This window comes from Plectropomus leopardus, chromosome 20 (genome assembly GCF_026936395.1).
Source record: "Plectropomus leopardus strain MGB_pleo_1.0 chromosome 20, ASM2693639v1, whole genome shotgun sequence".
In the NCBI taxonomy this organism is placed as follows: domain Eukaryota; kingdom Metazoa; phylum Chordata; class Actinopteri; order Perciformes; family Serranidae; genus Plectropomus; species Plectropomus leopardus.
In genome coordinates this window covers 2,524,371-2,549,073 of record NC_142195.1, presented here as the reverse complement: position 1 = coordinate 2,549,073, position 24,703 = coordinate 2,524,371, and the positions used below count along the sequence as shown (strand labels likewise).

At 38.0% G+C, this 24,703-nt stretch overlaps 1 protein-coding gene across 1 annotated transcript; it reads right to left on the bottom strand.

Annotated features, from left to right (window-relative positions):
- Positions 1-21,123, bottom strand: tbc1d13 (TBC1 domain family, member 13). The gene is made up of 12 exons (XM_042509369.2): positions 20,968-21,123; positions 18,594-18,667; positions 18,457-18,497; positions 16,536-16,597; positions 15,685-15,784; positions 13,132-13,214; positions 12,838-12,997; positions 11,828-12,038; positions 10,791-10,954; positions 8,127-8,287; positions 7,975-8,032; positions 1-7,070 (listed from the first exon to the last, which is right to left on the bottom strand). The coding sequence occupies exons 1-12, from the start codon at positions 20,988-20,990 to the stop codon at positions 7,005-7,007; spliced, it is 1,203 nt and encodes a 400-aa protein (XP_042365303.1). The 5' UTR covers positions 20,991-21,123; the 3' UTR covers positions 1-7,004.
- Positions 21,124-24,703: the final 3,580 nt, after the last annotated feature.

The following is a 24,703-nucleotide window of genomic DNA, read 5'->3' as shown; positions in this document are numbered from 1 at the left end:
TTGACTTATACCATCATTCATTTTAATGCACATCAGCAAACATGTAAAAACATCCTGTATGTACAAGTCTTAACACTGAGACATTACAAAAATGTGCTTACAAAAATGGAACCATGCAAATAACTGACATAAGACAAAGAGAAAAGTGGACATCACTCGCCCAACACACACACTCACACACTCACACAAACATCAGGATAGGAATAAATACACATTAAAAAGAGGAGCATGTGGATGCCATTAATTAGTAACAGTCCCTCAAAATATTCACAGAACACTTTTGCACCTGATAAAAAATGCTTTCAAATGCAAACTTCTGTTTTGGTCTATGAATGCTTGCTCTTTCATGCTCTCTGAAACTGAGCAGAATATTCTGGGCTTTTAAAAGTGGTTGATTATAGAAATCTTGTAGGCTGCTTTTTTTTTCTGATTATGTCACATAAGAGGGAAAGCTGTATTATTTGTGGGTTTAAGGTGGTTTTAGCTGCTTCTTGTTATATTGAAGTCTGTCCATTTGGTCTGTTTCACTGTAGGTTAAGGGTTCATTAAATTTTATTAAGATCAGAGAGTAGAAAACTGGTGTGAGCAGTCACCATTGAATTGACTATAATACACGACTGGAATATTAATAACCAATTTACTCTTTAACTCAATTTAATCTAAGCCACTTGGATGATTTACAGTATTAAATAAGGTCTGGTAGATACAATTCAATTCAATTTTTTAATATAATAAAAAGCAGTCCTTAAAACACAACAAGTTTCCAGGTGTTGCAAAGACGGACCAAATACACAGTAATTTACTGGTTTTAGATTCAAACGCAAAAAGTGATTATTTTCCTGACATCTCAGAGAAAAAACATAAATGCTTTCCAGTATATACACAGGAAAGTCAATGGGCAGGTTTCCATTAACCCTAAAACTGTGCAAATTGAAATTGCAAATCTAAAAAAACTCCCATTTATCGCAAAAAAAGTTTTTATGCTCGCATGAGGTGGTATTTCAGGCAATTCGAAAAAGCCATATTTTGCAAAACTGCAATGGAAACACTTTTTTTGGCTTTTCTAGGTCACATGATGCTACGGCTATGTGCTTGTCAGTAGGAACTGGCTCCCTCATGATGCAGCAGGAGCTACAAGAGGTGTTATTGCATCGCATAACTCTTCAAAAGTTGAGCGGATCATCCGGAAGTTTTGAATCCACAATTCCTCTGTGAAATCGTGGACTATCACCTCCCAGAAATCCCTCATACATGGCCGCTCCCACGTATTAGGGGCTCTCCTTTCCATTATGGCTCCATAACACGCCTACGTGACCTTGGATTGGAAATAATGACGGCTAGTGCGATGGCTGCATAGAAATAAAGCTGCTAATGTTTTGAACATCCATCGCCATGGTTACTGGAATGTTATCGCTGGAGGAGAAGTCGCATAACATCGCTCAATGGAAAGGCAGTCATCTCGCAATTGTGTTTTATCGACATATTGAAAATAATGGTTAGATTTTGCGCAAATCTGTACTGGAAACCCGCCTACTGATGGCTTATTTTGGCAATAGAGAATCACAACACGTCTGATCTGTTATGCGATGTATCTATTTTTTTAACCCCAAAAACCATTTCACTGTTTCCCAGTGTGTGACTGTAGTTTAGGACAGGGGGTGGGGGGGCAACGACAGAAAAGTTTTGTTATTGTCTTCTTTTTTTTCTTTAAATGTGGGTTCGTCCCTTTGTACAATTCCATGTTCCCTCTCTAAATTTGGAGATTTTTGCAGGTCGGTGGTGAATGCAGCCCAGGTGGAGATCTCCAGGAGTTCTTTTTTTCCTTAGCAGCAGTTTGTCACTCACAAACTGGATTGATTGATCTGTCAATTTGTTCGGAGCTGATCATATCAGATCGATAGATAAGAGGAGCAGCTGTTTGTGAGTGAAAGCAAACCTTTCGACCTGGCAGAATTAAGAGTTAAGTTCACTTTAAAATATGCCTGGTGTTCTGCTGCTCCATCTGTGCCCAGAGTATGCCCTGCGCAATGAATAACCAATTAGCACACACACGCACACACACACATACATTACACATACACATACATACACACACATACATTATACATTATATATATATATATACATATATATATATATATATATATATATATATATATATATATATATATATATATACACACACTGACACAGAGAATGTATTTATTTATTTCAACAGTGCTCCTAGTGTATTTGTAGCAACTTGTTTGAATGGTGGCAGGCTACCACAAATAAATGAAAGTGTGGGAAACCCTGAAATTAAAAAAATATTCTATTCAGTTCTAACAAAAGAGCACTTCTGACACAAATAACCATGTCCTTTGAGCAGCCTCTTATCACAAAATTCAAAGCACTGCATTGTTCCATACTGTTTGTTCAAAGTAAACAGCTTCCACACACACAAGCCTCAATATAATTAAAGACGACATTTGAATAGTGTGTTTTCATTAAGGTGGTCAAGTAAGATTTGAGTTTATCTTCTATAGCAGAAAAAGCAGACGGGGGAAAGAGCTGTTAATGCCCCATCAGACTTTTCAAGAGTGTCTATAAAGATTATTAAAAAATATAGATTACAGAAATACTTCAGTTGCCCTGGAAATGGTGTCGTTACCATGTGGGGCATGAAGGCTCATTTTTGAAAATCCTGTACTTTGTACAAGATGAGATGACACTGCGTGAGCTGCAATGACCTCTTCAGCAAAAAGTGTCTGCTTCAGCCTTATTCATATTCACATGGGGAAGCATCTCATCACTGAACTATACAGAGTGCCTTCATATGCATTAACTGCTTCAACAAGCCAACGAATCATTAAAATATTTGAGCTTTTCAACTGCTTTACAATGACTTCTCCTCCTACTGATTAACCCTTTAAACCTGGAGCGACATCATTTTTTGTGCTGCTTTCAGACGCCTTTCACAAGTATTTTAACCTTTAACCTCTGAGCAAATTAGTGCAATGAGCAACTTGGTTAGGAAGTTCCACAAATTGCAAGAAATTAGTAGATTTAGAAATTATTTTAAATTAAAAAAATCTTACATTTTAAGTAACTTTTCCACGTCATTTCCTTGTTGGCTTTTCTTTCTTTTTTTAAAAAACTAATTTTCAGGTAACCTTCTTGTACTTTTCACTAATTTCTTGCAAGTTTTTTTCTTTTGTTGCTTATTGCATTCTTTCCATGTTTTTGAAAGAATTTAATCATTTGCTCAGGTTTCACAGGGTTAACTTTGTATACCTGTTACATGCACGTGACTGACTGGATATTACAACAATGGCAGATTTCACTTAGCAGATACACATTTACATTCAAATTATAATGTAGACTTATAAAGCCATGACCCAAGTGTCACATAGATTATATAGTATGTGCACACAACATGTTATAAAAAAGGGGAATCACTGTGCTGGTGTTCACACTGAACATTATGAGGCTTAACCAAAGGTTAACCTGCACCATTAACCTTGGAGGAGTTTAGCTATTAACTCACAGTTAACAAGGCTTTTACTTACTTAAAGAACAATCAACTGTAGGCCTGTTCCCAGTGAGAAACACAAGTTTAGAACAACAGCTGCAATTTAGTTGCAATTTAGTTTTAGTTAGTAGTTCAGTCATGCACTTCATTTTGCTTGTCACTTAACTGTTTTAAGGGGAGATTACAGGAAAAGCATCAGCAACGATTGGGATTTTCATACTTTTTTTATAAGAGAGTTGACCATTACAGCAGCTGGACCTAAAAGCCTTAAAATAAGACATTTTCTTTTCTTCACTGTGCATTTTGCTGAAGCAAGCATACTAGAACATATACCAGTCCATGTGCCGCTTTAGTCAACAGTCATTTTTCTTACTTATATCCAAAATATCCCAAGAAATGCTGGCTGTTATAGCTGGTTTAATGTTAACTATCTATTTGTAGCTAATGTCACATCAAATGAGTATTAATTATGTAAAATAGTGGAGCTTCTCTGTCTCAGTTATGCAATTATGTGAACATAAGCTAGCCCTCAATACGCAAGCAAATATCGTGACATAATGCAAAAAAAAAGGCATTTCCACTCGAGTGGCTGTTTTTGAGGTGTTAAGATTTTAATAATTGAATTAAAATGAAATCTTTCAGGTTTCAACTGTGAGCACTGGAAGTCTGGTCAGAATCTTTTTAAACGTATTCTTTTATCACACAATTCCAATTAAATCAAACTCAAGACTTTTTTTAGGGCATAGTCCTGAGTCAGCTGCTTGTGTTTTTGTTTAAGATTATTTTTTTCATCATATTTTTATTACTAAAAGCACTAGAATTTGTTGACACATTGGTACTGAATGGCACTGCACTTATAATGGTACATTTCAAACAATATCCTGGCTAATTACTGCAGGCTACTAACAGCAGACAACAGCAACCTTCCAACTATGGTGAAGAGGTGTGGACTCAAGTCACATGACTTGGACTTGAGTCAGATTCTAGTCACAATTTTGATGACTTTCGATTTGACTTGACGAAGACTTGCAAATTAACTTAGACATAAACATCAGTGACTCATGACTTCATTTGGACTGCAGCCTTTTGAATAGATAATACTTGATATGTTCCACCAAGCCCAAAGAATTATTAAAAGTGTGTTATTTAAAATGTGTCATAAACCAATTTATTTCCCTTTATTTCCAGAATCAACTAACATTAACACTGTTCATTTCCAGCAAGTCAACACTTAATTCCCCTAGTGATTTATTTTGTTTGAACCACTCAGACAGCAGGAAGATTTAGTAATGGTATGTTACTGAGCAGCTGTTGAGAATACGGTACCAACAATGATTTTGTTTGGGTACAAAAAGGAAACAGAGTTTAACGAAAAACTAGTCGCAGAGTTGAAAATTACAGAAACACAAGAACTTCTAAAAAATGGTTTTAACAAATACGTACACATTCTAAAAAGTATTCATATTTTTGTATATTAAATATATTATTATTCTGTTGTTAAAATTGCATTATGATTGGTGAAGAGTGCATTACAACTTGTTTAGGACTCGAAACTTTAAAGTTTATGACATGCTGCTTTCACACTTGTAGTTTGATTCATTTGATCCGGACCAGGAAAGAAAAAATGTATACGTTGTTGCATTTTTGTTCTGGTTTAGTTCAATTTCACACAGACTTTTTACAAACCAACCAAGAGGAGTAAACATGAGGTTCTATACTGACTGACAGGTAACTCAGTGATTAGACAGTTTCGGCGTTTGTCTTCCTGCATGATCAGAGCATCATCTGGACCCCAATAGGGAATTCAAACTCAGCTGACTGACAGAAGTTCATGCAGCACTTTGATACTTGAGTTCATATTTATGTTCTTTGGTGTCACAAAGAGCTCACAGAGAAATGATTAAACTGATTGTAAGCATTATTAGGCGGCTATTAATAGACTGCAAATCGATCACGTTATCAGGGTCGCTGTAGTAATTGCTTCGTTGTTCTGCTCACACATTAAAGAAGAAAAATAAAAAAAACTTTATAAACTCTGCATAAATGTTCCACTACAGAAGAACCATAAACAGGCATTTTTCAGCATCTGCTGGAGGTTCTATGGAGACACACGTCTGCATCAACTGCTGAGAGACTGTTAATCAGGTCATTCTGTGACGGGCTCTGAGCCAGTTCTGCAGTGATACTGATGATCATTGCTGCAGGTATGTTTTAATAAGTATTGAAAAACTTCATTCAGCAGTGGTAACTGTTTTAATGTGTGACTGTTTTAATAACTAATAATAATGTAAAAGCGCACCTGTGCTGCTGCACGTGCCCGTAGTTGCAGAGCTGGCCTTTATAATGCTCAAGCATGAGAGTGTGGAGAGATTTCACGATCTGTATATGGATTTATTATTGGTTCAGCTATTAAAATCCTGCTAAAATCACATCTCCTATCATAAAATCCTGCTCCCTGTTTTGGAAAAACTGTTGCAAACAATCCAGGTATGAGAGAACCCTAACTTGTGACTTACAGGGTAGGTCACTAGGTCCCATCTTTGCAGGTATTATATAAAAAAAGTGTACAGCCTCTAGCCAATCACAATGACTGATTTACCAAAGGATATAGTTTTGTACTGAAGTTACTGTAGAGATACAGGCTGGACAAAAAGCTCAGCCAATAATGATCAGTGTGAAAAGCACCACAGGTTCCTCTGATGGTTCTTTCAACAGTACTTTCTTTCATTTCATTACATTTCCAATGGGGCTAAAGGCATCTCTGAGACATAATGCTTAAGAAATAATGATTTTCAGAGAGTGTCTATTTAAGTGTTCAGTAGGTCAGGGCCATCCCCTCAGATTAATTCCATCCAGACAGAAAATGTACCCAGGAATACTGTCTCCTGCTTCACATCATTAATAAACAAATAAGGCATACATGTTTCTTACATTAAAAACGTCAAAAAGTTAAAAAAACAAAAAACCCTTAAAGACCAAACATGCACTATTGCTCAACCCAATGAAACATTTGTTGGATCTGACGATGTCCAAGGTCGCAATGGGAATTCTTGCCTCAACTGTTAAACATTTCTTTTTCATGACAAACTATAATGTGTAGTGTCAGACTAACGTGGCTCCCTCTCCCTCACACGTTGAGTGCAATCATCCTGATCTGAGCACAAAAAGTCTCTATGGGAGAGATGGCTGTGAGAGGAGGACCACCCTGGTAGCCTTTTCCCATAATGCATTCAGAAGCAAGTGGCATCCCCTCCTCACTTCAAGAAAGGAATAGTTTGAGCATGTCCTCAAAGGTTTCACGGTAGTCCCCACAGACCAGTCATCAGGCGTCCAGTTAAAAAGCAGTTTGCTGGCTTTTCCCAACACATTTGTCCAAGCTCTTCATTGATCAAGTCCTTCCACAGTACATGTTTGACATGACAATGTTTTGTAATGTTTAAACTCTCACCTACCACATCTGAGCAGACAGGGCAGGAGGACAAGAGCAGACAGGTTAGGAGTTATCCTGCAGGTCTTTGGCCTTGGTCAGGATGGTGTGGACATCTGAGATGGGGTAATCCTGAAAAAAAAAAAAACTACATTTACCACCTTGCGGTTCTATGCCAACACGCATCAGTCAAGTTGCACTTACTGCTGACATCCATGTTTTTGAAAACACTGATGCTTCACACACATCTTCCCCCTGGCAGCTCAAAAGATCTATACATTTAGTTTCAAAGTGGACAACATGGATTAGTGTCACCGCTAGTATCACCAGTATCTGGCCAAATGTCTCAGCAGAGGATGATGAGGGATTCCTCTTCCAGGACGGACAGACGTGCAATAGACATCGTAAATAACAATTGAAATACAATATTACGTTCAAAAGAATGAGACAGAAGCAAGGTCAGACTGACCTTGACCTTTGACCACCATAATCTTAACAGTTTATCGTTGAGTCCAGGAGAACATCTGTGCCAAACCTGAAAAATCCCGCAAGGATTTTATGAGATTTTTACAAGAATGAGATAGAGAGGTCAAATTGACCTTGACCTTTGAACTCCATAATCTTAACAGTTCATCATTGAGTCCAAGAGAACGTTTGTGCCAAATTTTAGAAAATTACTGCAAGGTACTCATGAGATAAAGCGTTCTCAAGAATGAGAAAGAGGAGGTCACAAAGACCTTGACCTTTGACCACCAAAATCTAATGAGTGCATTTTTGAGTCCAAGTGAACATTTGTGCCACATTTGAAGAAATTCCCCACGTTCACGAGTATGGGACATATAAACATATGGGACATACAGAGGTATGGACATAGGGACATACAGACAGACAGACAACCCAAAAACCTTCTGCCTTCTGCCACGGCTACCTCCAGTGTGGAGGTGTAAAAATCACTGAGTGAGTCAGAAACAGCAGAAATATCATCTGCACTGTATGTCTACATATGAAGCTTTGGGGATTTTATGCAAAGCCTTACCTGCAGTAACCTCATGTTCACTGTGAAGTCTCCCGCCAGCAAGTTGTCCCGGATGAGTCTGTGAACAGAAGTCAACAGAGTCCATGATTCACATCCAGAGTCAGAGGTGTCAATGGTGTGGGAGGACAGGGAGAATAATCTGAAAAGCTCACATTAGCATGGCGCAGCAGACCAGGATAAGGAAGTGGAACCTATCCTGGTCAGAAAACAGGGTGTCCCAGATGCGGATGACGTCTGGCAGGAGGAACTCCTGAGATAACAACAAGGTCAGCCAGCGGAATGTGAAATACTGCGGTTTGATGTTCTGCTCTTCCTGTGTGGACAAATAAAAATAAGGGTAATACAAACAAACTGTCATCATTGTTTCAACACAGACTTGAAGAAAATGTGAATCTGTCCTTTAACAGGATCAGTTTGTCTCCAGATGTTACTAACTGCAGACAACAAACACAGTTTTCCTGTATACAGCAAAGTCAGTAACATTTAGCGTTTAATAATACTTGTGAAAGACAGTTAATTGCCAATAAATGCGGGGATTTATGTCATGTTTATGTTAAAACCACTGGTTAGTAAATAACATTAGGTGGGTTTCCATTACAGATTTGCATAAAACTTTAGCTATGTTTTTGAAATGTTGATAAAACACAACCTCAAGATAACTGTGTTTCTACTGAGTGATTCTCCTCTGGTGATAACATTAATGGAAAGGCAAGCCCCTCATATGTAGAAGCAGCAATACATGAGGGATTTCTGGGAGGTGATAGTCCATGATTTCACAGGGGAATTGTGGATTCAAAACTTCCAGATGATCAGCTCAACTTTTGAAGAGTTATGTGATGCAATAACACCTCTTGTAACTCCTGCTGCATCATGAGGGAGCCAGTTCCTACTGACAAGCACATAGCCATAGCATCATGTGACCTAGAAAAGCCAAAAAATGTTTCCATTGCAGTTTAAAATATGGCTTTTTTCGTAATCACTTGAAATACCACCTCATGCAAGCATAAAAAGTTTTTTGCAATACATGGGAGATTTTTCAGATTGATGTGTTTCCATTAGGCGTATTTTATATTCCCATTTTCAATTTGCGCAATATGAAGGTTAATGGAAACCCGCCTACTGATCATCTTGTTACAATGCAATGTTCTACGGAGAAACCTTTCCTGGCCTTTATGTGGATGCCACTTGACACGCTCCACCTTCCCAAACACTTTTGCAGACTTACCACCACCACCACTACCTTAGTCATGGCAATGGCATTGGTCCCCCAGCAGGAAAATGCACCATGCCAAACCACAAAAACTGCTCAGGAATGGCCTGACGAACACGACAAAAAGCTCAAGACACTGACCTGGCCTCCAAATTCCCTAGGTACCAATTTGATTGAGCATTCATGGGTGCTGATAGCCTACCTCACAACCCATAAGACTCAAAGGATCCACCATAGATGTATTAAAAAAGTCTAGATTTTACCATGGCAGCAGGGTCCCATTCATTCCTATGTGAACTGCTCATTGGCGCATTTCCACATATAAAATACAAAATACCCAGATCTACAGGCACATGAGGCATGTGCTTTAGTGCACACTTCTGCCAGCGGAGCTACTGACTTCAAGTTTAGTGCTTCACTCGCTTGAATGGTGGTCTAAAAAATTTAATCTTGAGGCTTTTAGACTTTTCAAATGTTATGGAACTGGAATGTTAAAATCTAGACAATGATAGTAGTTGTTTTGCAGGGATTTTGACATTCACAAAATTATACATTGATTTACAGACGTCTCTTCCCTGATGTAGGTCAAAGGGGAAAAGTCTTTCTGGCTCTGTGGGCATCACATGACAGACTAGGATGGTGAAATTGCACTCTAGGCCACTCTGTTAAATTTGCTTTAAAGCCTGACGCACTTCCTGGGGGCTTGGGATCTGCTGCTAACACCACAGTGCAATACATTACAGGACACCCGCAGAGGTCCTGTGTCCATGCCTCAACAGGTGAAAGCCAAGTCCAATCCAAGGAGGCCCCATTGTGGATTAAGGGTATCTCTGAGCTGCATGCATGTCCCAATAATGCTGGATCAGATAGGGTTTTTCAGAATCTGGAGGCCAGGTTGACACCTTGGGGTCTTTTATTATGTTGATGGGGCATGAGCAGCTTTTGTGGTGCAGCATGATGAATTGTCCTGATGGACAGCACCACCATCAGTGAGTACTGTTGCTCACTGTTGCTATGAGAGGGGGTAGAAGGTCTATAATCATTTTTGGGTGAGTGGTGCCTATAAAGTGGCATCCACTTTAATACCAATGCATTGTTACAAGATTATCAAGATTACCTGCATTGTAACAAGATGATCAATGTTATTCAACTCAGCTGCTGGTTTCACTGTTTTGGCTGACTGAGTTCTAGATTTACTTTTTGGACAAACCAAGCAATCTGAAGACATCTCATTGGACTCTGTTATGGTTAATTCACACCGTTTTCTGATGATTTATAGAACGAGCAATTAATAGATTAGTCAAAACATTCTCAAGTGAGTTTCACGCTTCACAGATGCTCAGGCCACACAGACCAGGAAAAGACTACAGAATGGAGAGAAGAGTCATGAGTGAGACACTCTGGTCACAGAGTCTGCAGCTGTGAGGATACAGAGGTAGTGTAGTCAATCACGTGGACATTTGCTGTTACAGTTATCATGTGGTTTTTAAAGGTGGCTCCTCAACTGCTGATTCAAATCATTGATTTCTAGAGTGGAGCCCTGAAGAGCAGCTCCCTAAAAGGACCAGAGAATGCACAGAAGGTGGAGATGTGGCCTTGACCATACCAGCTTGAGAAAGAGCTCCAGGTCCTTGTCTTTGAGCATGGAGTACACACTCTCCATCTTGTAGGTGATGCCGCACTGAGAGTCGTCCAGGCTCTTGATGAAGTTGTCTCTGTTCTCCGACATCAGGTTGGTGAAACAGAAGAACGTGTCTGCCTCAGCGTGCTCTGAACAATGAAGCAGACAGAAAGCACTGAGGGCTTCTACAGGTTGTCTACAGGATTGAACAAACTGAGAATTTTTTTAGACTTTTTTAAACACTTTAAATGAAATTTAAAACTAAACTTGAGATGGAAACAAAAATATTCTCGATCCAAGTAAACATATTGATGTCAATTAAACACGAGCAGTAAAATAAAATGAATCTTATGATACTCTCTGTGCTGACCACACAATTGTGTGATATGTGTAAAAAGGTAGAAAATGGCAGCATCTCACTTAAAAGTGCTGTGTCGAAGTCTATTGACCTGTAAAATAGTGTCTCCTTCATGTTAAAGTTATGCTTCTGCTAGAGCCAATACCAGAATTTCTTGCAGTGATGGGAATAAAAAACACATTTAAGACCTATACAATCTGAAGTTAGTATAATTTAATTCTTTTTAAGGCCTTTAAACAGGAATTGTGCATTTAAGACTTTTTAAGATTTTGCAAAAAAAAAATAATAATAATAAAAAAATATATATATATTAAAAGGTAATATGTCCAGAAACCAATATCTATGTCTATAATTTAATTTTCATCTATTTATTTATCTTTTTTTTTTTAAATAAATAAATGTCAGCATTTTGGGGAGGTCATTTTTTTCACTGTTTTTTTACCCTTTTTTGTTGTTTATTTTCAGATAATTTTTTTTGTAACTTTCTTTTTTTTTTATTTTTAACTAATTTCTTTGTTATTTTGTGACCCAGTCACCATGTTTTTGGGAGAAATCAAACCAATCTGCCCAAGTTTAAAAGGGTTAAGGACCTGCAGCCACCCTTTCTACAATTATCTCCTTTAACTGAAAAATCTAACAAAAAAAAGTTTAACTGTTAACCAACCTTTCCACTGGCTGTTGGGGTCCGTGGCGAAGGTATAGTAAATTGGCCCGACGATCTCATTCATGCCCTGTACGTAGGCAATCCCAGGGTTGAGTTTGGCATAGATGAAAAGGATTCGCTCCACCACCTCCCAGTGTGCTTCACTCCCATTAGGCAGAACCTCATATTCGTTAGATGGATACAGGTTCAACGCCTTTCCAGGGGAGCTGACCTGAGAGAGAAGGTTCAGTTTAATATAAAGTTGGACATTTGGAGCGAGACTCGCTTCTTCATGTGTAAATTTGGCAATAATACACAACACACAACAATAAACATACAGTGCATCCCAGCAGGTGGAGCCAACATTTTGACTCAGAATTACAGTAATTTGTCAATTCATCTGTATTTAAATCATAAAGAAATACACTATAAAAAGGAACAAAATCAATGAGTTAATCAACGAAATAACAAAATGTATCCTGGATGAATAAAAACACACATAAATTAAATCTCTTCATTTAACCCATTGAGACTGACGGTGTCAAGGTGATAATGCCAGCGATAATTTCTCCCTGTGGAGAAGGATTCTGTCTCTGTTGCCAGCTCTACGGGGCATCTTCACTGTCTCAGTGCCCATGTACTGCAATTCACTCAAGTTGTGTTTAATATTATTGAAGTATCTAGCAACAGATGATTTCTCATCCTAATTGTGAATGGAAGAAAAAAGTTATAATTGGAGTGCTGCCATTTTTAGGATTCAGCACCCAGCCTAAAAAAGTTTAATCACCAGTGAGCAGGTTGCATCTTATTTTGACTAAGAGTGGGGCCACTGCTCTGCAAACTTTACATAATAATGTTAAGTAGCACTAACCTGATATTGATCAATCTTAGGAGGACAGGAGCTCAGGGTGTTTTTTGAGAGAGTTTCTGATAATGCTCTTATGATGCTCTCTAGCACTTTTTACATGCAGAGTAGTCCTTCTGAGGGAGTGCTTGTACATGCAGTAAACGGCTTATTAATATTCACTTACATTGGTGACTCCACTTCGGTTGCGGTTTACAGTTTGTGCTTTCAGGGTGGTTTGTTCGACTCGTCTGCGCAACGTTTCATAATCATTCTGAGGATCCAAGATGAGTTGGCAGGGGTATTCTGTGGGACGCTGAAAGAACGCCATGTCCGGGTACAGCCGCCTGCAAACATGCAAACAAACACAGCTGTTATGTTTGACCTGACATGTACACAATGATAGACTGTGGCCCTTTTTACATTCATATACTATCAACAAACAGACAGATCTGGATTCCTTCTTTTTCCAAAGTCCTACCTTACATCCTTGTCAATTTGTAGTAGAATTTCATTATCTTTGAAGTAGGTATTCCACCTGCTGTCTGGGTTTGGATTTAGAGGCTAAAAAAAAGAAAAAAAAAACAAAAAACAGATAGTGACACATTAAATTACTGCCCCAGTTATGAGCGACTTGTTACTGTAAGCAAAGAGCCAGACAAGTAATATACTGTATAAACATGGGGGCTGCGTTGAATTTTTCGAGAAAATTTTAGTGCAATTCAGCAATTCCTTCACGTAGATTAGAAGGGCGTATCGCGCACGCTAATTGCATGCACACCAATGTCTCTTCGCACCAGGGTTGCCTTTTAATAGACATTTCAAACTGTGATAGATGTGAAATACCCACACAGGGCTTTCCTGTGTGCAGATATGTTATATATAACAGCTATATATACAGGTATATTTCCATCAAGGACAGCTTAGTGGCTTCTTCTTTGGCCTCACATTTGTTTAGGCAGTGTGAGAGCATGAGTGTGAGCACAAGTGTCACACACCACAACCCTGATTCTAAATATTTAAGTACACAGCTGGTCTGGAATCTGCTACTGAAGCCTCCTGCTGAACAGTTGATCCACATATACCATAATAACAGCTTTTAATTGTAGTTCTGATACAATATACTGCAATGTCTGGTTTTAAGGTATACAGTGGTGTGAAAATTGATATATTATTTTCAGAGGGGAGACTCTTTACACATAGTACTCAAGTTTAAATTATAAAAAGCATTTGTTCAAGAAACAAAAAAATGTCCTGTTTTCATTCCTGTCATTGTAACCAATGATTAGAATAAATGTGTCTGTGATATTTTCTGAAACTAAACAATTCCACACATGCAGATGTAGTCCCTAGTGGACATGGACAGATGAAAAAATTGACTTCACATGAAGACTGACAATATAATTTGAGCTTTATTTATCTGTTTGCCATGCCTCAATGACAAAGGGAAATTTCTTTTGGGTGACACTGATGCATGACTAATGATTTATTTGACTAAACAGGAGTTACTCCAAAAATTCCACCAGATCTGTCAATGCCGCGCTAGAGCATATCACGGCCTCCGGGGACAATCCCGCATGCTCTAAGCAATGATGGTGATTCTAGCAGGCATGCCTCAGAGCGTCTCAGCAGTGGCCGAGGCGCAACTTTCTCACTCTGCTTCACGCAAAATACTCAGCAAGTCTATTTTTTCACTGGCGGACAGCAATCGCGTCAAGCCGCACAGGGCAGATCGTAGCAGGCAGGAAGTCAAGCAGCAGCACATCCTGTCAATTTGAAAATAAAAGGCCTTGCATGGATTTGGGATCATTTTAACTAAACTAAAACATTTCATCAACAGTATCTGCTCCGTCTCCTTCCAGCAGCCCTCTGTATTCTCTCCAGCAGGCGAAGTAATGCTCCTGATAACAGTCACAGTGCATGAAATAGACAAAAAGTAGATAATAAAAAAGAGCAGCACTGTATTTTTAACAAAACAGTTAAAATCTTCTACATATCTAGGCCTATGTTGTTCATAATTGAATTATTAATCATTTATCTGTATAATTAATATAGATATGTTTTAACTACAACAGCCACAAATCTTCAATCTATTCCATGTATAACTGGATTTTTTTATACTGATCTGTATAATTATCAAGATGAGCATGTTTTTTTTTACTGAAACGCAGCCACAATTTTTTGATATACTTTGTTCGTGGCTAGACTGTTGTGGGTAAAAACATCAATAAACAGAATTTTAACAGATGGAAAAGAAAAGCATTTATATATACAGCCTACTCAGCCATGGTAGAATTACAAAAATCGAGGAGAAAATACCACAAAATCAAGGCAAAATACCACAAAATCAAAGGAAAATGGCAAAATAAGCTAAATTCCAGCAAGTCTACAGTATCAGCCGGCAGGACGCTCCACCTCTGAAACACTCATGGATGCTCCTGGTGGGATACAGAGCATGCGGAGCAAAACAATGTCGCAGGCGTAATGTCATTGTCACGCTCCTGGTGGAATTAAGGGGTTAAAATTTTGAATGCTTTATTACAAGAAAATATCTGGAAGTGACTTTTGTTGAAGGTGGCCTGTCCACGTTTTACAGTTTACAGTTTCTAACAGTTTTACTCTGTTAGAAACACTGTTTAACATTCACCCAAACAGAAGATTAAACAGTTAATCCTGCCAACTCATACAAATGTATGTTTGGACTTAAACCACAAAAACACAACTGGTCTGACAACCTATTTCTCCGCTCTGCTCTGTCTTTGCTAGAACTGAATGTTATTGATAAAATTGAAGGATAGTTTAACCAGATGTGCAACATGAGTGATGCACAACTTCAGACAGTCATGCAGTTACCAGTCACACTGCCTCTTTAAGGCTTCTCTGCATGCATTGCCTGCAGCTTTCTGCTTACTTCAGCAGGGAATGATAGCAGCCATTATGACTGTCGCCGAGGTGCCCTCTGCTTCACACAGCATGCAGCTCCACTGATCAGACCTCATTTCCTTTTAAAACTGCTGTGAAAAAAAGAACTCACATGATCCTCCATAGTCACGTCTTCTCTGGAAAGGCCCAAGTTGGCTTTGGCGATACCGGGCTGGATGATCATTTCCTTTAGAAACTGAGAGTACACCTCCCTGTGAGAGACAAGGCACAGAATGGAGGAAAGTGGTAATGCAAACCCTTAGGGCCAACTTTAATATTACTCACTCATATTGCTCTGCACACAAAATGCGCTTTTCAAAATCAAGCTTTAAAAATTATTATACATTAACATTTTCTACTGTAATGGAGTTAATTTTTTAACCAACATCAGCTGTAATCATAAATATCAAATATTTATTAATTTTTTAGAATTTTAACCCTTTTGATGCCAGGTTTTTGTCATGATGCCACTATGTTTTTAGATGAAAAAAAACCCCACAAAAATTAATTTTAATATACTACATGCTAAGTAGGTTATTATTTTTTTATTATCACAGCCTGGGATATGTTAGTGATTAGCAAAAGTAGTTTAATCTTAGTTTAATCTACATTTACACACACACACACACACACACACACACACACATATATACACACACACATACACACACATACATACACATATAAACACACGCACGCGCGCACGCACGCACACACGCACACGCGCACACACAATCAAGTTTCTTCACCACGAGTGACCACCATAATAAATAGCATCAGGCCTGCTGAGTCACAGCTGACATGTTTTTTTCTCTGTTTTTAGTCAGCTAAGGACATCAGCTAATGTCATCAGCTGTGCTGATAGATAACAGCTGACTCTGTGGTTGTTACGTGAGACCAAAAGAGAAATCTGTAAATAAAATATCCATGCTCTTCGATTAAGTTTGAACATGTTCTCCTTACCTCTGCTTTTTGAGGAAAGACTCCCATAATGTCTGATCGAGAGGTAGATAATTAAGAAGGATCTGTAAAGAGAATAAAACGATCATAAGTCAGCATCACAGGTCAGAACATTTTGCAAGTTCATATAATCATATTTGCAACAATCTGGTCCATCCTATTTTATGGTCTTGTGAAAAACTTGAAATGTCACATTTTATTTAGAATCCAGACCTCACCACTAACTACTGTTTTTGCCAAAGACAGATTTATTATAGAGTGAAGATGCAAATTAAAGTTATTGCTCAAATTTTCCATAATCATCTTGCACCCTGCTGGACGGAGCAGTAAGGCCTTCATTACCAACTCATGTGGTGTTCCAACCCACTAAACTTTATTTGAAACTATGGTCGAAATCACGGAATTGTGGATACCACATATGGGCATATAAGGCTGAATTTGGATAACACACTTTGAATGTTTCTATTTGATGTCAGGGCGCAGCTATAAAAAACCTGGGAGACCCACTTTGAAGATTTTCCTCAAGTGAGCATCAAACAGACCTGAGCGTAGTGTTGGAATGAGTAGACACAAAATCTATACGTGACATCAAAAAGTGTGGAAAAATGGCACGGCAGCTCCACTGCCATCAGTAACTGTGTGTGTGTGTGTGTGTGTGTGTGTGTGTGTGTGTGTGTGTGTGTGTGTGTGTGAGTGTGCGCGCGCGCATGTGTAGGTGGATGAAAAGCTTTGCAAAGCGCTGCGGGAGATTTTAAAGTACTAATTATACTAAAAGAATAAGCTGTTGTGTGCTGTGATCCCTCTTCATGTCTGAACTCATTAGGTGGGATTTTGGCCCAAGTTAAGTTTGGCACATATTCAGCCTCATGCAAGAACCAGGCATACAAATTTGACACATTAAAAAAAAAAATTCCCTTTTCAAATTTTCATATTAGGTCTGAGAGAAATTTGTAAGTCCAGACCTGCTGTACAAGCCTGTTAAACACGGTCTGACTCACTTGTTTGACTTACAAATTATTATGTCTTCATAATAATCATCTGACATAATTTGCAGTTTGAATATATTACACAAGTCTACTTTAACTTAACTGAGAGCTACACAATCCAGTAGCTGCTTGGAAAATTCTAACACTCAAACAGCTGCTTGAGGGTCTCTCTTTGCAGGTCAGGAGAACATCTGTTGTTATAACAACTGACAGAGTAATATCACCTCAAATGTGATCTGATATACTTTTAATAACAGTAGTTCATATTTTTGGGGTCCCCAGATATGATCTAACAATGAACAATAGCTGAATATTTATTTATTTACTTCATTTATTTTGTTCTTATCATTCCCCAAATATATGTATTACTGTTATTATTTTATTATTATTATTATTATTGTTATTGTTGTTGTTGTTGTTGTTGTTATTATTATTATTGGCATTATTATCTTTTTATTTGAAATAAACTCTCTTTCAGTGCAGGGGTGCCATTTCTGCCAATAATTTTTATTGTTAAACTGTAAAATATCCTGCCTACATTACATGTTTGCCAAAAGTGTTTGATAACCATTTTTGAGGGATAACTGCATTGTGTAGATACAAACATGTATAAAAATAGATAAATACATGGATAGAATATCAGCCGATACATCAATATATGGATTATTTTTTTCTCTAATATCAATATTGACATGTGCCCTGAAAATCAAGCATCGGTTGGCCTCTAACAGGTAGTTAGGCATGCTAATGATCAAATTCAAGTAGTTTACAACAAGTTTGTGCAGTTCAGTTGAGAGGGTTTGCTGAATCCCACACAAACCTCAAGAAAAAATCAGAAAGTAAAAAAAAGAGGTTTAGGAAAAAAATGTTCTTGCATGAGGCCCAATGTGTCACACACAAAGCTTTCACTAAAACAACACAGAGCCAGGGCTACTTACTTTCCAGCAGAGCGCTCGTATGCCTCCTTCAAACGGGATTCCTGAGTTGAATAAAGAAAAGGACTGTCAGATACACACCAGTGAAATGTCCTAACTAATTTTATTAGCACAGAAAAATGTCTAGTTGTGAAAATTACCATTGAAGCACAGCTCCCTCAGTGTCTTCAAGTTTATGTTTTCTTCACTCAAGGTTACTTTGAATTCCTGTATTCTGGAATAAGAAACAAGATGAGGTCAGAATTGCTTTCTTTTTTTAATGACTGCTCCGTATCTGAAAACCTTCTTTTATGAGCAATAAGGTAACTCCTTACTAGGCGAGAAAATAAAATGCCTCAAATGGAAACACATCAATGGCAAAAAAAAAAATTGATTTTATTTTAATTTATTGTAAAAAAGGTTTTGCGCTATGTGTGAATGTGAAGTGAATTGTGGTCCAGAAAGTGTTTTGCCTTACTCAGTACTGAAATGCTTTGTGACAGTTTTTGTTGTACATGTTTTATGTGAGATTTCCAACTTATTTTATCATCCCTCATCACACCAAGACACTTATTTTCCTAAACTCTGACAATGTGCACACCGTCTACCTGTACCTGAGTATTCCTTTTACAATTACCAAATAACATGATTTTAGTTTTACTTAGGTTTAATGATGATAATAAAAAAATTTTCTGTCAAACCACCTTTTTATTAAAGAAGGGTTTGACATTTTGGGAAATACGTTAATTTGTTTTCTTATCAAGGCTTAGATTAGAGGATGAATATGTCTGTGCGTGAAGTCTGAAGGAAGAGCCATGATTTTTTTTTTTTTCTATACTATGATTGAGTTCATGAGTGTTGCAGTACTAAATGTAAATGGTGTGTTAATGTGTGGACCAAAAAAACCAAAGCTAATTATTTTAAGTGGAAACCTAAATGGCAATAAATCATTTTCTGATTGAGAGTTATTTCTAGTATTTATTGATAGACTACCATTATTTTAATTACAACATTTCACCACCAAATAAGTCTTTTTTTCCTATTACAGAGTTATGTGGTTGTCAGTGAGGCTTTGTGGACCTGCCACTCACCTGCAGCATGTGTACATTCATTTTACATTAGGGCTGGAAATTAAGTATTTTGTACACCTGCCACTGTGGCTGGTGGATGAAAAATCCACCAGCCTCTCATTAGATTACCATTGTTTTTGTGTCTGGTGAGTTCAGTAAATCTAGCAGCCACCTGCAAATTTTACCAGCATTTTGCTGAAGGCCTGGTGCTAATTTCTAACCCTGTTTGCAATTCCTGTTAACCCTTTGAAACATGGAACATAATCACTTTTCCACACTTTCCAATGGTTATTTAAACCTTTGAACCCTGAGCAAATTGGTTTTATTTCTTTCAGAAACATGGGGAAAGAGGCAATGAGTAACTCGGCAAGAAATGCCCTACAAATTGTAATAAATTAGGTTAACTTAGATTTAGAAAAATATTTATAAAAAAAACTAGGGGAAAAATTTCCAGAGAACAATATTTCTTATTATTATAATCATATATTTTAAGAATTAAATATTGTTTAAAACTAAATATTGATGCTGCCTTTTCCTTGTTTTTGTTTGTTTGTTTGTTTTAACATCTCTGTTTGTTTGTTATGTTTTTTGTTTGTTTGTCTGTTTTGTTTACTTTTTGTGTTCATTTTCAGGTAGCCTAATTGAATTTTCCTATTATTTGCTTTTTTATTCCAGTTTCTTGCTAATTTCTGTCATTTCCTCTGAAGCTGCTTCCTGTTAAATATTTAGGTGAAACACATTTGTTGTTAGTTGTGAAGAAAATGGTATCATGTGATATTGGCGGAACGAATAATTGTCATGTTATTTAAAAATAACGAGATGTGAAGTGCACACAATCGACCAATGTTAAAGTTCTTACAACGGATAAGATTGACACTGGGTTAATTACATTAACGTAGAGAAAATTGTAATTACGTGGGAAAAAATGATGAAAGCAGTGTCTCTAAGCTCAGTCCAAAGCGTTTTCACAGGGAAGCATTATCTGGCGAATTTGTCATTAGTTAACTCAACGCCAGGACGACAGTTTAACTGGACATAAGTCACATATGTTAACACAGTTTTCCACTGTCAGCAAATACAGCTCTGATGCTAGCTAATTGTTAGCCAGTTCGGGCTTAAGGAAGTATGATGTGTCAGCTGATGTGCTAACAGGGAGCTAGCATAGCTACTAAAAACGATAAAGTTGCTTTATTAGTCAATTTCAAACGTTAACGCTCGCTGTTTTGACATTAAATATAAAGTCTGAACAGCATTTAAGAAGTCAGTGTTTTTGCAATCATTGCCTAAAAGCTAAAGTTAGCTCCTTTTTGATTAGCCGAGCTGCTGTTGCTGCTAGCTGAAACACTGAAGTTGATAGCAGTTTGCTGTTAGGATGCTAACCGCGACAATAAAAGATGAAGCACTGTTTTTTCGCTGTCTGTGTGTCCTGCATCTCATGCAAAAACAAAGATTTAATGTCTCCCACCTGTTTCTGTACGCGGTAGACATGTCTGAGCAGGCTGCGGTGTATTCCTTTAAGTGTTTCCAAAAAGGAATGAATTATTGGCCAGAGGGAAGTCCTCCTATCACTTCCGTCTTCACAACAACACTGTGGGCAGAGACAGCACGCTGCTGCTCGGATCCACAGCCAGCCTTTCTGTCACTGAGTGGGCTCATGTTGGGATTGCTGCCTTACCAAAACACCACCTAGGTCCTTATTTGTTTCCCAGTGCCCCTAAGTTTCATTTCAAGTCTGACTTGTTTGAAGGATTCTCTAAACATAACATTAGCAATTTATTAATCTTGACGACAGAATAAGAATCTCAATAAATATGTAGTTATGGATGGATCGTATCCGATGAACTTAATGTTTATTAAGTAATCGTACGTGTATTATTGTCACATCTGCTGCACTGCTGGACAGCATCACTGTTTGATCCTCACTGTGCTGGCTGTAGAAAGTGACATACCTCCTGACAACCACTAGAGGACAGAACAGCTCTGACTATTTAAATGAGCATAACATATAGCAAGTAAGTATACAGTATGTATGACAGACAGTCATACTCAACTTCCGAAATGCGGCCCCCAAACATTTTCTAATTCACAATAAAAATCAATTGATTCACACTGGGAATTGTTTTTGTACTTTTGGTGCCAGAGTGCATAAATATCATCAAAATGGAGCTTGTTTATTTAAGGGGGAAAAAATGCTAGTGAGTGATCCCCCACACCCCTTAACAGAGGTCCAAGCGAAGCTCCTAATATCCTAAAATCATCAAAATTCCTCGAAATGCTCAAAATACTAAATGTCTTAAGAATCATCCTAAAATCTTAGAAATGTTGTGAAATCCTGGAAATGTCCTAAAATCCTAGAAATGTGCTAAAATCTAGAAACATCCTATAATCCTAAACACATCCTAAAATCCTAGAAATGTCCTAAAAGACTAGAAACATCCTCAAATCCCAGAAATGTGCTAAAATCTTAGAAATGTCCTAAAATCCTAGGAACATTCTGAAATCCTAGAAAAATCCTAAAATTAAATAAAGAAATAAATCCTAAAATCCTAGAAATGTCCTAAAATCCTAGAAATGTCCAGAAATCCCAAAAACAACCTGAAATCCTAGAAACATCCAAAAATCTGACAAGTGTTCTAAAATCCTAAAAACATATATGGGGCTGATGCAACTGGCTCCTGGCCTCCTGTCATTGTGCAAGCCCCCAAGCAAAGCAAGTTGAGTATCGCTGCTGAAAGGTCAATTTATACGGAAAAGAATAAAAGACTATCTTGATACATACAGTGGTTTGCATTTGACACTTTGCGTTATTACCAGCTGCAGCAACAGGTGTTTTTATTTTGTCAACCACTGTGCAAAATAGTCAAATTCAGGTGTTTAGCTGAAGATAGAGTTCAAGGATGGATATGGTCTGAGCAAGGTTTGGAAAGGTGGGTAGGAAGTAGTGAGGATGCCATTGCCCCCCCAATTCTCTGCCCCTGGCCCACATTCATTTTAAGTCTCTGGATTGCTGTACCCCAGTTATAATCATTATTATCCACTGATCCACTGGCATATTAAATTAATCTTGCACAGTTCACCCGTTCCACCAAACTTATTTCATCGTGGTAGATCAGTACCGGCAGCGTTTCAACCTGATGGAATCACGACAGCGTATCACGCAGACACCAAATTTGCTTTTTGGGGTTGAGATCTTATACAGAAAGCACTGAAAAAGCGGCAGTATTTCAGAATCAGAATCAGGTTTTATTGCCAAGTACATTTACATATACAAGGAATTTGACTTGGTATTTTGGTGCAAAATAATAAATATAAAGGAAAAGTAAAATAGTAAATTTGAGTAGAATAAGAATAAGATAAAAATACAGAATCTCTACAAAAATAAAAAATGAAAAACTAGATTATAAAGAACACAAAATGTATGCACAAAAGTGCAATGTGCTAATTTGGCAATTTTGGAATGAAAACAGGCTGGATTATTCTGACTACCTGCAAACTTTTCTTCTGTTGTTTATTTTTATTCCAAAACAAGTGAAGAACAGCTATTAATGAGATCACTGCATGCTCTTTTTCTCCATGAATTCTTACTTAACCTCTCCATTGTTGCCTTCTCCATCCTCTCTTTCCAACCTGTAGAATGTGACATAGCCATTAGTGTCATCACAGTCCACATTTAAACACCTGTTATTTTTTTGTTCTAGCTAGGAACTTTTCAGGTTACAAACGTATTTATTTTTGGTCAAAATGCTCCAAATGGTTTAAAATTAGGAGTGGGAACCAGAACGGAACCTGTTCTGTGTTGTTTGAAAAGAGTTTCTGTGCCAGATTTTGGCACAGGGACCCTCTTCAGAGTAAACAGACATACTGATAATTTTGCTTCTGTTGAAATATCAAATTTGTCCTGGAATGGAGCTAGATGTCATGTCACTTTTGGAACAGTATATTTTGTTGCAATCTCTCCATTTATTTTGTGGTCAAGAGAAAATGTCTGCAGGTGCTAGATGAAAGGCCAGGAGGTCACCGAGAGGATGAAAGATTCACCCTTGAAGGCCATGAATACTGATATCAGATCCCTGGGAAATCTGGACAGAAGTTGAGATATTATGCAGTGGACCAAGTGTGAGTCACTCACTGTCCCCCCTCGACAGCTGCAGTACATGCCATGCTGCCTGAAGCGCATAGTGATGAATACACATACCCTATGTATGATATAACTGTCTGATGATTCTCTTATTGCAGTGCAGGCAGAGAGAAATCTAATATGTGTGCCTGCACAGCCATGAACAGTAGCTATTTCTATTCCCCTCTACCAAAGACATTCAGTAAGTCTTTGGTTGTTTGAAGGTTAGGGGAGGGATTATATTTCTTATCTGGCCTAGGAACGCCTCTGGACTCCCTAGGAGAAGCTGGAAAGTCTTGCTGGGAAGAGGGACATCTGGAGTGCTTTGCTCAGCTTGCTGGCCCCACAACCAAGTCCCAGTTGAAAATGGATGGATGGATGGATGGATGGATGGATGGATAAAGAACATTGGGCGTCTGTGGCTCAGAGGCAGAGTGGATTGTCCACTCATAATAGATGAGTGTATCGGCGGTTCGATCCTCGGCTTGTCCAGTCAACATGTTCAGATATCCTTGGGCAAGATACTGAGCCCCAAATTGCTCCTGGCATGGCTGTTCCATCAGTGTGTCAGTGTGTATGAATAGCTAAAAACTGAGTAGTAGGTGGCACCTTGTAGACTCGGCCACCAGTGTGAGAATGAGTGTGTGAATGGATGAAGGTGACATGTAGTGTAAAAGCACTTTGAGTAGTCTAAAGACTAGAAAATTGCTACGCAAGTGCAGTCCATTTATCACACAAGGTAGATTTATTAGTCATTTGACAAAGTTTAAGTCAACAGAGCATCAATGATGTTGGTGAGGTGAGATTCCTGCAGAGAGCACAAACGATACTGAAAGACCTCACCATCCTAGCACAGCCTGTCCACCGTCCTGCCGTCATCTAGCAAGAGACACAGAAATATCTGCTGTAGCCTACCATGAAACTACAGATCAGCTTCTTTCCTCACTCCACCATTAAAAAAATGTTTTTCTTTTCTTTGTACTGTAACCCTGTGGTGTATAATGACAATAAATTAACAATGAGCCTCATTCAGTGGGCCTACTCACTATTCTACAACTATTACTAAGTGATTACTACAGCTACT